Source organism: Zingiber officinale, chromosome 6A (assembly GCF_018446385.1).
Source record: "Zingiber officinale cultivar Zhangliang chromosome 6A, Zo_v1.1, whole genome shotgun sequence".
Lineage (NCBI taxonomy): Eukaryota > Viridiplantae > Streptophyta > Magnoliopsida > Zingiberales > Zingiberaceae > Zingiber > Zingiber officinale.
In genome coordinates this window covers 125,450,381-125,464,789 of record NC_055997.1, presented here as the reverse complement: position 1 = coordinate 125,464,789, position 14,409 = coordinate 125,450,381, and the positions used below count along the sequence as shown (strand labels likewise).

Below are 14,409 nucleotides of genomic sequence, written 5' to 3'. Positions count from 1 at the left end.
AGATGCTTTCTTATGTTGCCTCTTTTGGCTGTTGTGTCAATCTGCAGCTGAGTAGAAGATGGTGTCTGTTAACAAAGAGTAGGAGTTACAGGGGAGCAAACTATATGGTTTTTTCCCCTCTCTTGGCCCATGGTAGTCTATAGAGGGATGTGGATAATGCAAATTATAATTTTTTTTAGAAGTTTAGATTTATAAATGATTATTATGGTAGACATGTTTATTTTGTAAAATAAACAAATAAGTTAGTTTTCTGATTTGGTAATTATCTAATTTAATGTATAAAATACTTTAGGGTATGAACTATATCTTTACTAAAACAATTTGAGTTTATTTTCAATTTTGTTTGAGTTGGAGTCTTAGATCCTCATTCCTCCACATAATCATATTCTTCATAATAAAATTTAATTGCTGAGAGCTTGATTTTGGTGTTCTATTAGTTGGTATTACATATCCGAGCAAAATTTTGATTCAGGATCAGCACATTACTTTGATTTCATTGCCAAGCAATCCCCTTCTTGCTTGTTGCAATTTGTGCAAGCTGTCTCATCCATCGTTGGCCCTATGGCCAACAATAGGAAGCTTGCTTCCTTCTCCACAAGGTACTGCCATTTTAGCACTTTCATCGTTTGCATCAGCAGGTGCCAATGGCGGCTGTCCTTGCTAGGTGAGAAGGCTTCGGTTTCATTTTGTCACATCCACAATATGCATCGTCACCTCCTACCCCTTCCACCTCTTCCCTAGAGGAGGTTCTTGTTGCCTCCTAAACTCGTGTCCAAGAGTTCCCTTCTATGTGGCTGACTTAGACTGGCGATCATCTCTCACTAAGTGCAAGCATTTCTGTGTCTTTTAATCCATGGTCTCAATGCTTCTTGTGAACAATGAATTCTAGGTTGTGATATAGCAAAAGATAACCAGGGTTGCCTACTGAGACACACAGTTCAGTTTCAGCTTAGGCATATTGAGTGGCTTGTGTGTGCTTAAATGTCTGTTTTCCATCTGGTGATTCAGTCGATGCAGAAGAGCTATCCTGGTTACATGACTAATCTGAAATTCCGTTACAATGATACATTTTTCAAATTATGATGTAAGTGAGATTATAATCACAAAAGCAACTTTAATTTTGGTCGTGGAGGAGGATGATGTATGGTCCGACAGATATCTCATAGTATGTATAATACACTACATGTAATAAAATAATCACACTTAACACATTATACACAGAAAGTACATAGTATAATGCTGGATCTCTGCTGTTTACCCCGTTTGTTTTGAGTTCAAAGAAAAATAAAATAAGAGATTCGACTGATAGCTACTAATGTATGAGATAGATTTTGAATGCATAGTTTATGTTACTACTGATGCATAACTACCTTTACGGTTTGCCCTCTTCTATTATCTGCTTACAAAATAAAAAGGCTTGAGTGGTAATAACTCACCATGGGAGAATCAAGAGTTCTGCAGTAGTAAAGGAGATCAAATTTTAACCTTGTACTAATTCTTGAGCATTTTATAAAGTATACAATCGAGGTTCTATAACACAAGGTTTTACACTTATTTCCCTTATTCAAATGCTCAAGAATTAGTACAAGGTTACAAGTTCTATGACACAAGCTTTTCTTATTTTGTAACCTAATTAATAATAACCCAATAATAGAAGAGGGTAAACAATAGAGGTATCTATGCATTAGTAACACTAACTATGCATTCAAAATCTATCTCATACCTCAGCAACTATCATTCGAATCTCTTATTCTATTTTTCACCGAACTCAAAACAAACAGGGTAAACAATAAAGATCCAGTATTATACTACGTATTTTCTCGATGTATGAAATATGATTATTCTATTGGATGTAGTGAATTATACTACGATGTAGCTGCCGGATCATGAATCATCCTCCTCCACGTCCCAGTCGTTGTTGCCACAACGAATGGGCGTTATCTCGGATGCAATATTATACTCCTTGCTATATTTTTTTTAAAATCATTCTAAAACTAAAATGAAAAAGAAATCGAACTATTCTCAATTTCTCACCTAGCTAGCGGCAATGATGAGAATTAAGGAAGCGACGTAGATGGCGGAGGTGGAGATGGTGGCAAAGATGGAGGTGGGTGAGATGGAGGATGCATGGAGATAGTGGATGATCCGGTTGGGATCTTGACGTCCACTAAAGGGGTGGGATGAATAGCTCATCATCTAAATCGTTGCTTTTTACACTTGTTAGTACGCAGCGGAAATACAAAACAAAACAAACAAGAAAAAGCTAGACCCTAGAAGACAAGAAACACAAACAAACCTAACACGTTTATGTAATGTGGTTCGAAGATTACTTACTTCTATTCCACGGCTGTTCGTAAGGTGGATGATCTCGATCCGTCGATGGATGATTCCTCGAAAAACCTCCGACTAGCTCAATCTCCTTATGGGTGGAGAAACCTCACCATAACTTTGCTCAAGTACACTTGAACACACAAGAGGGCTTTGATAGACTTCTAATAGGGGTTAACTACCTCTATTTTGTCAATCTTAGTCAAGCACCCTGAACTCTATTAAATAAAGCTCGAGAAGAAAATGCCAAGCTATTTTCCCGCCACTAGTCGACTTGTACAACTACCAGTCGATTGGTCCTAAGTGAAATTAAACCGTTGCAAGCCAACAGTCGACTACCAGTTGACTGCTACAGTAACACTATAGTACTACAGTAACATTATAGTACTGCTGTAGTACACTGTAATTTTTTCCCTGGATACAGTCTCTCATGCACTCGTCCTTGCCCGCACAACCTAGACCTAGCCTTCTAGCCTCCTCCATTAGCATCGCGTCCCTCGGATGTCTCCCCATCTTTCACGCCTTGTCTTCTAGAGCTTCCATCGGCCTTGTCATTATTGACGGATCTTCCTTTGCCAAGAGGTCGCGCCTCCGAGACTTCATCGATTGCCAAGTCACATTTGGACTTATGTTGTTGTACATGTATCCTGCACACTCACAATGCATATCAAATACAATAATAAACCTAAATTAAACCTCTACCCAAATATTAAAACCTAGGGTTACACTAGATTGCTCCAACAGATCCTACCTGAAAGCACTGACGTATGAGCTACTGATGAGTTGTTGCTGATATTGACCAGGTCGTAGACCACCAAGGAAAAGTCAGGAGAAGGAAGCTGAAGATGGAAGATCCTCAGTCAAGAGTGTCTGCAAGACAGAAGTTTAGCATGCGTAGATGATTGCATATTTGTGCCCATAGGAGCGGACTCCTTTTATAGTACCACTGGTATTGACCCTCCCTCCCCTTGCTGTATTTATTATGGCGGACCATGAAGGATACAGACAGTTGGGCTTGAGGAGCCTGACTCTCTTAAGAGGTACTAAGTTGGGTTGGTGAGACCAAGTAGAGAAGAGCAAGAAGTAGGAGGCAGGGGCTTTTGGGGTGAGCAAGCTGATCAGCTTGAATGACTATTCATCTTTAAGAAGTTGGAGGGAGCTGAGTCTCTGGAGTCGGTAAAATCCAACCGGTTGATTGTATCTGAACTACCTGAGCAGGGCACTAAGTCAGCGGAGTTGAGCCCTTGGAGTATGTAGAAACCGATTGGCTGGTCGTATTTGAACTATCAGAGTGGGGCACTAAGTCGAGGGTATTGAGTGTTGGTAGAAATCGACCAGCTGGACCCATTTTGAACTACCAGAGTGGGGCACTGAGTCAGGAGAGCTGAGCCCATAGAGTTTGCAGAAATTGACGGATATATATATATATAATCAGATCTGACAACCTGATTGGGATGAACCACCCAAACTTTAACTTCCACCTTAGCAAGATGATTGACCCTCTGGGCTTATGTGGAAATCGACCAGCTAGACGCATTTGAACTACCAGAGTGGGGCACTAAGTTAGGGGAGCTGAGCCCTGGAGTCTATAGAAATCGACGGCTATATATATAATCGGATCTGACAATCCGATTGGGGTGAACCACCCAAACTTTAACTTCCACCTTAGCAAGATGATTGACCCTCTAGGCTTATGTGGAGGCTCCCGACATTCCCCGTATCAGTGGAGGCGGAGGAGGCAGGGGAGATGGTAGAGGAGGCGGAGGAGTTGGAGGCGGAGATGGCGAAGGCGGAGGAGGTGGGGGAGTTGGAAGTGGTGACGGAGGAGGTAATAGAGGCAGAGGAGGCGGAGCTAGAGAGGGTGAAACATATGGCCAAGATGGGTGTGAAATTGGTGAAGTTGGAACGAGCTAGCACTGGCAAAGTATTCATCAGAGCGAAAAAAAGGCGGAAAGAGGGACTAGGGACAAAGAACAGGCACATGTTTAGGTTTATAATAGGATTGGTCAAGTGAAAAGAAGGTTGATGTGCATGCGAGTCATCATGGGAGGAAGTGACGAAGTATGGTTTAACTTCATGGTCGTTGATGTGATGGGTATTCAGTTTACACTGAATAATTCTGGATGATCGGTCTCGATCCCACGGAAGTGTCCCATTAGTCATCAGGATAAATAAAAAAGCACAATCAACCCTGCGTTCTTAGATCAATCAACCTATTTATTGCTATTAATCTTAGAAAAACCAAGCATTGAGTACGACAACATATCCCCAGAAAAATAATTGTAACATTTTTTACATTTCTACACATTTAAGGCTAATAAAATAAAGATGCTGCATAGATGAATATTATTTATACCATTGAATTTGTGCTTCTAAATCATCTAATTTTTCAATTTTTGTTCAGTAGCTAAAGTTAAACACTTTTGTAGATGTTTCTATGAGCATAAACTTCAATAATACATTTTTGTGATCGTTAGCAATGAAAGAAACTGGCCACAGATAGAATATATAATTTAATCTTGTTGCTTCTTCTTACATTGGGGAGTCACTAAAGGGCAGGTGATCATGCAAACTTGTTATCCTTTCATTGTCTTCTGTTGTTCCCTTTCCCTACATCTCATATAACCTTCAAGTTTAATATCTTGATAGTTTTATTGCACGCCCCATAGGATTATCCGGAGTGGTTAGTGCATAGAAGATTGCCCAATGAGATCGTGGGTTCGAATCGCGGGGTAGTTAGGACGTAAATCCCTGGTTTCCGTGTCCCTCTTCTCACTATGCACTAGCTTCTCCGGTTACCGTGATTAACCTCCCTCGTGATGGCCTTGGGCAAGGTACGACGGGGGTGCTGGAGCAAGTGTTATCGCCTTTTGCCCATTGATAGTTTTATTGCACTCTTTTGATGAACTTGTTACCTTAATTTGTTGCACTCGGTAGATGAACTTGTTACCTTAATTTGTCTTCCTAATAGCACTGTGTTTACTGATCTGTAGATTCAAGCAGTTAAAAAGAAAATCAATAGTCAATCGGTCTTATTTTAATAATAAAGGTACTCAGATTGAATTGATTTTTTTAAAGCAATTGAAATTATCTAGAAATGTTTGCATTGTTGATGAGATAAATTAAGTTATTTTGTGCTTAACTTGGTATATTTCTTCTAGTACATAACAAGATTTGTTTTCCTCCAAATCTTGACGCAGGAATAACCCTTACAAATGATAACCGAGATGTTTTGTCACCTGTCAGAGCGACAAGTCAACCAATTACAAATATATATAGGTAAAAGATCCAACATCATATCTTTATCTTTGATGTAAAAAAAAAAAAATATGATAACGTTCACGTCAAGCGTTCCTCTTCGGCCCCACAGTGAAATGAAAAGAGGTAAAAAGTACTGAGCAGCCCTCTAAGTGGGAGGGTTATTTGCGACAGTCGCAACTCGAGCCCTTGTCCATTGATACAAGTGTACCACTTAGGTACCAACTCAGCTACGCCTTGGAGGCCCGACATCATATCTTGATACGATTGGTGGTAGTTTGTCCTTTTTATAGATTTGATGGTTAATTTGATATTAGGCACAAGAAATGAAAAAAAGTGTATCACAATGATAAGAAGAAAAAGTTCATCTCATCGGCCATCTTGTCTTTGCAAAAGGTTGGCGAGTAGAAATTCAATTGCGGTTTGATCCTGTTTATATTTTTCTGTTGTGACAATGCTATCTGTAGTGTCATTTTGCTGATAACAAAGTTGCTAAAACTAAAATTGACTGATACCAGTATCATTCCTATTTCATGATAAATGCCCTCATTGTAATGGGCATAGTGGTGGGAGTTTTTGGTCCGTTTGTTGACTATTGAATTTTCTATGGTTTGCTTCAACTTCTTTAGTCAATGCTAGTGGATTATTTGACCTTGACTAATTTTGTACGTAAAGATACTGAAATGTTTTCCTTCAGATCCTCAGCGGCTGACCGCATCCATTGTAAATAAAATCTTGTATTGCTTAAGCCTGGCCCCCAGGACGTAACGTAGACGGTGGACACATGATATCTCTGTCATAATGGCCAAGAGTTGATTCTCAGTAACTGACGATCTAGGATTTATCCCGCCATGCGCCTATGACCTGTGTACCTACATGAACCTCCCTCCATATCCGTGGGACCGGCACTAGGAGAGCCGCTAAGATAGCGGATCTTTTTTTTTTTTTTTTTTTTTTTTTTGTATTGCTTAAGCCTGTGTCTGGTGCATTTCTTCATGAATTGCTGAAAGTCAGAACAGAGACGACAATGCGATAATACAAATTGTTACTCTCTTGGCGAACAAAAAGAAATCTAGTTGGCAACAAATCAGCAAACAAGCACATTTTTTAAAAATTACGATCTCATAACTCAATTCATGAATTTCAACAACGAACGATTTAGTAATCTTACAATTAACTTATTGGATGAAAGGTATCAGATGCCATGCAATAAAACAGTACAAATATTGCTAACTAAAAGTAGAATCACTCGACGAGTTACAATTGTTCCAAAGGTACCTCTATAACACTGCCATGAACAAACCTCTTCTGGTTCATCCTCAGCAATGTGCTATATATGCTCAATCTCATCGAGATCTAATTGATCAGGAAAAGAAAGAGCAATTATCTCAAATAGATCATTCAGCGGTTGGTCCAACTCCAGAAACTGTACTGTCGCTAAATGAGGCATTCATCGAACTTGGTTCCTTGTACCACTGATTCTCTTCGCGTGTCAAGAAGCATGCATCTAGATTCAAGATACAAGGATGGTTAAGCAAGAAAGAATTTTAATAAAGTGAAACATGTGCTAAGGTGCCACATGGATGAGGGAATTACACAAATATACCTGATACAAAGACATCTTTGTATTCCTCATCATCGTAGACAAATGATGGAGGTTCAGGTGATCCGATGCCGACAATGGTGCTTCCGCTGTTGGAAACACGTGCAAAAAAATTGAGCATGATGGTTGAAAATGGTAAGAAATGAGTGATTCAATAAATGTAATTCTTATTATTATCATTACAACATTTATAGTTGAAATATTCCCGTGCATGTGCAAAGGCAGAGTGCCTTGACTGCACCACCAGTACACAAGCTAGAGTTCTATCAGACAAACAAAACAAAAAAAATACGAGATGAAAGCTCCCACTCAATATCATTAGAATAGATCTTTATAAGTATTTAACATTTGGATTGAGCACAAAAAATGAAAACAGAACCTTCCAGATGAGTTTGAATTCTCTCTCTACGAATCCATTTAAATGTATGGTGCTTTAAATCATCCTAATAACTAGGAAAAAAAATCCAATCCAAGTGTGAAAGATCTTAACAATTTTCTCCTATCTTACTCTCTAATGCACTTTTAAGTCTTGACTTGTTTCATGCTTGCCAAGAACATCACAAAAATGATGTGTGCTTCAAGTTGCTACAAACATGAAAAATACTAGAGAAATTTTTGTTCCTCGAAATATTCATCTACTATGTCATTTGTTTCTTATGCAAAACTTACCCAACTAACTAAATTCGGAACTAAGAAGCCAAAGTAATATAGAAGACCTCCCTTTTCTACTTAATTGTCTCCCTCTTTTAGAAACTCAAAAGTTAACTATTACTACAAGTATGAAAAGGTAAAGAATATAAATATCTCCATAGAGAATTAGATTTAAGGAAGAAATACTATTTCCATCATATGCCAAGTAGAAACCCTTTACAGAACCAAAATCCCAAGGAATCCAGTGGTGCAAAGGATTTTGCATGCATCAATACAGAATATAATCAATAATAGTATCCATTTATGCTTCCACAAAGTCAAATCTTGATACCAACATTATGTAAAGATGGTAACCAACGTACCTTCCTGACATTAGTACAGCATTGTACTCTCCTCGACCAGCTGTAAGCACACGTTTTTTCAACCGTTTAAGAGATGGGAGTACTTCAAAAGCAGGAGGCTCTGCAAAATAACCATTGTTATACAATTGATCAAACATAAAAAAGCAGAAACTAACATGCTAACTATCTACCAAGATCATTGATGCAAACATCTTGAGATATTCCATTTTCATTGATCTCCCTAAGTAACACCAAGGGGTCAATTGAACTAGTTTGGTCTAGCCGGAATCGCTGCACAGGAAACTCAATTTCAGTACAAAAATCTCAAGGAAAATGTACTTATGGATGTTGACTTTAAGCAAACTAATCAATTTGTTGCCTTGTAAACTTCAGCTGTAGAGCAAGCTTCTGGAGGCTTTATAAGAACCATAGGCAAGTCCATTGGCAGTGCACGTGGAATATCCTCAACAACCTGTAAAGAGATTCATTTATCATGAAAACTAGAAAAATAAAATAAGCAATTATCAGTAGTAAGAAAAGGGATGTTCAACTGCCGGCAAGTCGGTTTCACACATTTCCAATCAAAATCTTAAATACTTTAGAAGTGGGGAGGGGGAAGAGGGAAGCATTATAAAATCACACATGGATCAGGGATCAGTAATGTACATAAACGTGTTGCTTTCCCTCCTTCCCTTCCCCCTCTTAGTTATCCATCCAAGTAAATCTAGCCTTACTTTATGTTGATTTGCAACTATGGATGGCAACATATCCAGCAGTTGGCAAAATTAACCACACCCAACCCATATATCTGAATTCATCCTTAATTTTAGTTTTATTTGAGTACATGCACTAATATATCATACTTGATGCATGGAGACTGGGTGCCTAAACTTCCACTGAACCTAATAGAGATCTTACTATTTCTGCTCAATTAATGTTCACAGAAACATAACTTAAGAAGATAGGTATAGATTTGAGAATTTTAGGGAAAAAAATAATGGATCTATTCTCATCCTAGCTAACAACTTTAACTACAATGTCAGATATTCACAAGTAGAATTAGAAACAAACAGAAAAATAAAACATTTTTTCTATATTTAGATGCAAACAGATTTGATCCAAATATCATTACTTAAGAAACAAAATAAAAATAAATAAATTAAACAATAAGATTGAATATAGTAAAAGAAAATGATGTTGGCGTTATTCTTGATGTGGTGATAATCTTGTCAGCTAAATTGAAATATTTAATAAGATGTACTTGATTGAATGTTCAAAATCCAAATATCTGCAGCTGTCGTCAACTGCACAGCTGACATTGTAAAAAAAAAACTGCATGTAGATTTGAACAAATGTTAACTATTAATGGCAATTCCTGTTTGCAACCAGCCTATATCTTAGAGACAAATTACATGTTAATTTAGCATGTGAATGCTGTATACTAGGCAGTAGGCAACATGTTATGCTATATGTTATTCATTCAAGACACAAATATCCTAAACGAATATATCAACAACTCTAACATGACCCAATGTTTGCTTAAACCTACAGCTAAAATTTATTTGTTAGGGGTCGTCAAATAGATGCTTTAGGATATATTTTTATATTGTTATAATATCAATAGATAACAGAATTTGATTCTTCTTCTGGCATAACTTCTTTGACATAAGAACTGGAGTGTTCTTTCCTAAATGAAAATATCAAAGAAAAAAAAAATACAAGAATACAAACAGAATGTCTAGAAATATTCCAGAAATATAGTGAATTGAGTGATGGCAATGGGAAAGCCAGAAAGAGTATAATAACAAACAACATTTCGAACAAAATAGTGATGCTACCCTAGAGGTATCAAAATGAGATTCATCGTGAAGCAAAACATTCCAAAAGATTCTTAAGTAGATGCAGTTATGAGTCAAATTGAATTCAATAATTTATAGACAAAAAGGAGGCATGTTTAGCTAACGAGTCCTAGAAAATTGTGATGCATACCTCTCCTCTGCCAGTACAATATGCAGCTCCTTGTGAGAAAAAAAAGGGAACATCAGAACCAATTTCACCTGACCATTCTTGAAGCTCTTTTTCAGTAGCAAGACCACCACTAAATTGATTAGCAGCCCACAGTGCAGTAGCAGCATTACTACTTCCACCTCCAAGACCAGCACCAGTGGGAACTTTCTTGTCAAGATGGATCTATAAGCAATGTTGAGATGGACACAAACTTAAGGCTCTACGAATATAAACATATTTAGAAAAATTCAGACTTTGATTCAATAAATGGACATTTACCCAAAAGTAGTTATCAGTGCCAGTTTTCTTTCTGTAAAGATTGAGTGCCTTAATTATCTAAAATTTAAAAATCACAAAATCCAAAGTCAATAATAAAGACATAAATTGATGAATTCATAATGCAAGTATACTGTTTACAAACATACCAAATTTCTTTCATCCACTGGAACACCTGGGACATTTGCTGACAAGCGATCCTTTGTCTTAGTGGGTGACAAGGAAAACTTGATAGTATCTCCTAAACTGATTACCTGAAAATTAAATAGGTAAAAATATAGCACCTCAAATATAAGATACAAAAGAAAATACTAGAATTAAAAGGCCTCACTTGTGCAAATCATAAGGAATAGATTCCTAAGACGAAAAACTTACAGATCTACAATAAACATAGAGTAGAACCAACTCTAAAAAGAACAAGGATAGTTGTCATCACTAATATTAAAAAAAATATAAAATAATAATAAACATGATGCAGAAACAATTCCAAATAGAATAATAAGGATCACTAACTGTTGTTTTTTTTTAAAAAGTCAAGTGGCATTTATGGTAATTCAAAAAATTATAGAACAATGATAAACATGGTAGAACCAATTCTAAACAGAACCATAAGGATTAGTGACCATTGTATTAAAAAGAAGCCTATGTGGCCTCATTTACAGTAATTGACAGGACACAAAATCATGTGCCTTAATTAGCAATCCCATGTTAATAGAGGAAAGTGGCGAAGGGGAATACAAAGAGGAGATACCAATTAATAATTTAGTTCATAATTCATAACATGTTGAACTCAACACCAAGAAATTATGCCTACATAGGCCTTTCAGCCCCTACTATCTTTACTTCAACAAAATATTAAATCAAGAAAATTTGAATTCTATACTTATACTCCTCACATAAAAGATTAATAAAACACTGACATCAATTATCTAGGCCTTCGTTGTAGCACACTTGTGATAATTGTTGATCCAAATAAGAAAACTGGCTCATTAACATGATGGGCTCAACCACGGATCAAGATAAGTAAGTTGTTAATGATATTTTAGCCATCTAAGATTTATCAACCCTCAATTTCCCATGTGGAACTAAACTAGGAGTAACAATCTCCATCAGTTAAGTCCTAATGCCCTTCCTTAGGTAGCATGTACATGGTACATATGAACCACCTACGAATCTAGAAGTCCTTTTATATTTTGATTATGATAGTTCTTAGAAACTATAAAAATTATATGTTCTAAATAAACAATTAAACAAATTTTTAAGATAACATGCACCTTCAGATATTTATGCATAGCATGAATGTGATGTTTGTGGACTCGATCACATTCCTCATGCTTGAACTATTCATATTGATTGCAAATACTATCAAACTCAAAATTTTGCAAGGTTGATATGGCAGATCTAATTGACTATTGATGGAAAAATAAAACTGATACTACTCATCTGGCAGCACTATCAAAGAAACTGATAAAATTTAACTTGTAATATCTACAACAAATAAATATTACTTACATGAAACAGAGAGGCCAAATCATGAAAACCATCAGCGCGCTTACCAGTAATCCTCAAAAACACATTTATCTGCAGAGCAGAGGACCAAAGATACAGGCGTCAGATCAACAACCACGGTAACTTGTAAAATCACAAACATAACCGAATTCTATCGCCTCGAGATGTATCGTGCACCTTGCAAGGTGAGAAGAGGGACAGCCGAGAAAGCCCAGCGTTGTCATCCACTGCATCTGCCAATCTATTTAACCTTTCATCCGGATCGTACACGACCTGCAAACACACATAAAATCCCTACTGTGAGCAACTCCGCTACCAGAACCAATATTAGAGAAATCGACGCGAAGGAGACCGCACCTCCACTTGCCTCCGCCCGGGCGTGGAGCCCGAGGCGAAAATCCTGAGCGATTGTCCCCTCCTCACGGTCACCTGCGTCGTTCTGGGGTCGAAGGAAGATGAGGAACGGGGCAAATTCAAAGAAGTGCCTCTGCTGAAGGGTTTGTGGCCGTCGGAAGTGGAGGAGGAGGGGAAGAGGCGGTGGGAAGAGGAAATGGCCATCATCATCGCTACCGTGGTGTCTCCGGCGAGGAAGGCGAGGGGAGGAGGAAGCAAGGAAGGATTGATAAGGAGGCAGCAGCAGCGGCGGTAGTGGAAAGGCAACAACTGGTCTACTACGCTGTTGTTGCGACGGAATTAACAAGCAATTAATCTGACGGGGAAGGCTGATGACGACTTTGACTTGTCTTTGTTCATTAATGCCACCTTATTAGGGTGTTAAATGTGAAAAGGAAACAAGGAAGGGCTAAAATAAAAAACAGACATCACTTTTATAAAACGATACCCTTTTTTATTGTCATCGTCGAAAATGTATCCTAATTTTAAATAATATCAAAACAGTAGTTTAATCAAATCAAACTAAAAGCACAAAATTGCAATTTGGATTTTGTAGTTAAATTTGTTTTGCGAGAGTTATAAAAAGTTAAATTTTGTTTTACAAGTACCGTGAAATTTATTAACATTTTATAATATTATTTGTTATTATATATATATATATATATATATATATATATATATATATATATATATATATATATATATTAATAATTTAAATTCATTTTAAAGGAAGATTTTAATAAATTAAGATATATATATATATACTGTTTAATATTACCTTTAATCTACTTCTGTTTACTATTACTATTTACTGTTGTAATTACCTTTAATCTATTTCTGTTTATTATTACTATTTACTGTCGTAAAAATTTGGTATCAGAACCTCAAGATCCTATAATTTATGAACAAAATACAATTTAGAAACACTCATTACGAAGAAGCTATTGAGTTTTCCCAACAATTTGCTAAAAGTAAAGAAACTGGTTACAGTAATATATCACTAGTAAATCAAGGCGACCAAGTACTAGTACAACAAAATAACATCATATTAGCACTACTTACTTCTTTACATTATAGGCTTACGATATTAGAAACTCAACTACTTACTCTCGAAAATCATATCTATAAAGATATTCACACAAGTAATCTAAAAGAAACTCTTGAAAGTATTAACAAAGACCTTAGTAAATTGTCTTTAGGAAAAACAGTTACCCGACAACAACCTACTACTTATAAATTTCTTACTTATAAGACTCAAGATGTCATTTCAAATGGATCTACGAACAAAGAAACAAACTGAAAGTTTTTCTGGATTATCACAAACTTTAAGACAACCAAATAAGAACTTATCTATAATACCAAGGAGGTCCTCAACAAATATTGCTACTTATCAATTAGAAGAACTTATAGACATAGAACATAATTTAGACACTTTTTCTAACGAATAATTAAATACCTTAAACCCAAAAAGAATATATAATCAAGGACTATTATCCTTCTCTACATCACTTTATAGACATCACATAACACAACCACTTCATCTACTAGATGGAGGTGAAGAAAAATTTACAATCATGACAGAAGAATCGGCAAGAACACTTTTACAAAGAAAACATCACTACATACATCTAGGATTAATAGTGTTTGGACTAAGAGGACTTACTAGAAGAAGTATAGGAGCTAAAGTATTTTTAGTCCTTTACGACTCAAGATTTTCTGACAATGATAAGGCAGTTATTGGACTCATTGAAGTAGATATGAATAGCAATTTAGGAATTACTTATTTCTGTCCAAACTTCAATATGACAATCCCGGACTTTATAGAACATATTAAAATTTCAGTACAAGCTAGAGGGTATGGAGACTTTCAAAGACATAATATTCAAATAGACATAATCTTTCTAGGAAAAACCATGACAAATATTAACAATAGTTTTAAAGTTCAAATTACTAATGTTATTGAAACACTTACGACAAAAGACATTTATTTCCTTAAACCTAAGGACTTCTCATCAACATTACTTGCAGGATTGGATTGGACTC

At 36.5% G+C, this 14,409-nt stretch overlaps 1 protein-coding gene across 1 annotated transcript; it reads right to left on the bottom strand.

Annotated features, from left to right (window-relative positions):
* Positions 1-6,683: 6,683 nt before the first annotated feature.
* On the bottom strand, positions 6,684-12,672 carry LOC121997931 (4-diphosphocytidyl-2-C-methyl-D-erythritol kinase, chloroplastic-like). The gene is made up of 11 exons (XM_042552605.1): positions 12,331-12,672; positions 12,151-12,246; positions 11,977-12,045; positions 10,614-10,718; positions 10,468-10,524; positions 10,171-10,371; positions 8,561-8,653; positions 8,373-8,472; positions 8,203-8,302; positions 7,193-7,278; positions 6,684-7,093 (listed from the first exon to the last, which is right to left on the bottom strand). The coding sequence occupies exons 1-11, from the start codon at positions 12,535-12,537 to the stop codon at positions 6,984-6,986; spliced, it is 1,224 nt and encodes a 407-aa protein (XP_042408539.1). The 5' UTR covers positions 12,538-12,672; the 3' UTR covers positions 6,684-6,983.
* Between the last annotated feature and the right edge of the window lie 1,737 nt (positions 12,673-14,409).

Coding starts and splice junctions, on each gene's coding strand:
- LOC121997931 (XM_042552605.1), bottom strand. CDS start 12,537: ATGATGATGGCCATTTCCTCTTCCCACCGCCTCTTCCCCTCCTCCTCC. Junction 12,046..12,150: donor CCCTCTTCTCACCTTGCAAG/GTGCACGATACA, acceptor TCTGCTCTGCAG/ATAAATGTGTTTTTGAGGAT. Junction 7,279..8,202: donor GCTGTACTAATGTCAGGAAG/GTACGTTGGTTA, acceptor TGTTTCCAACAG/CGGAAGCACCATTGTCGGCA.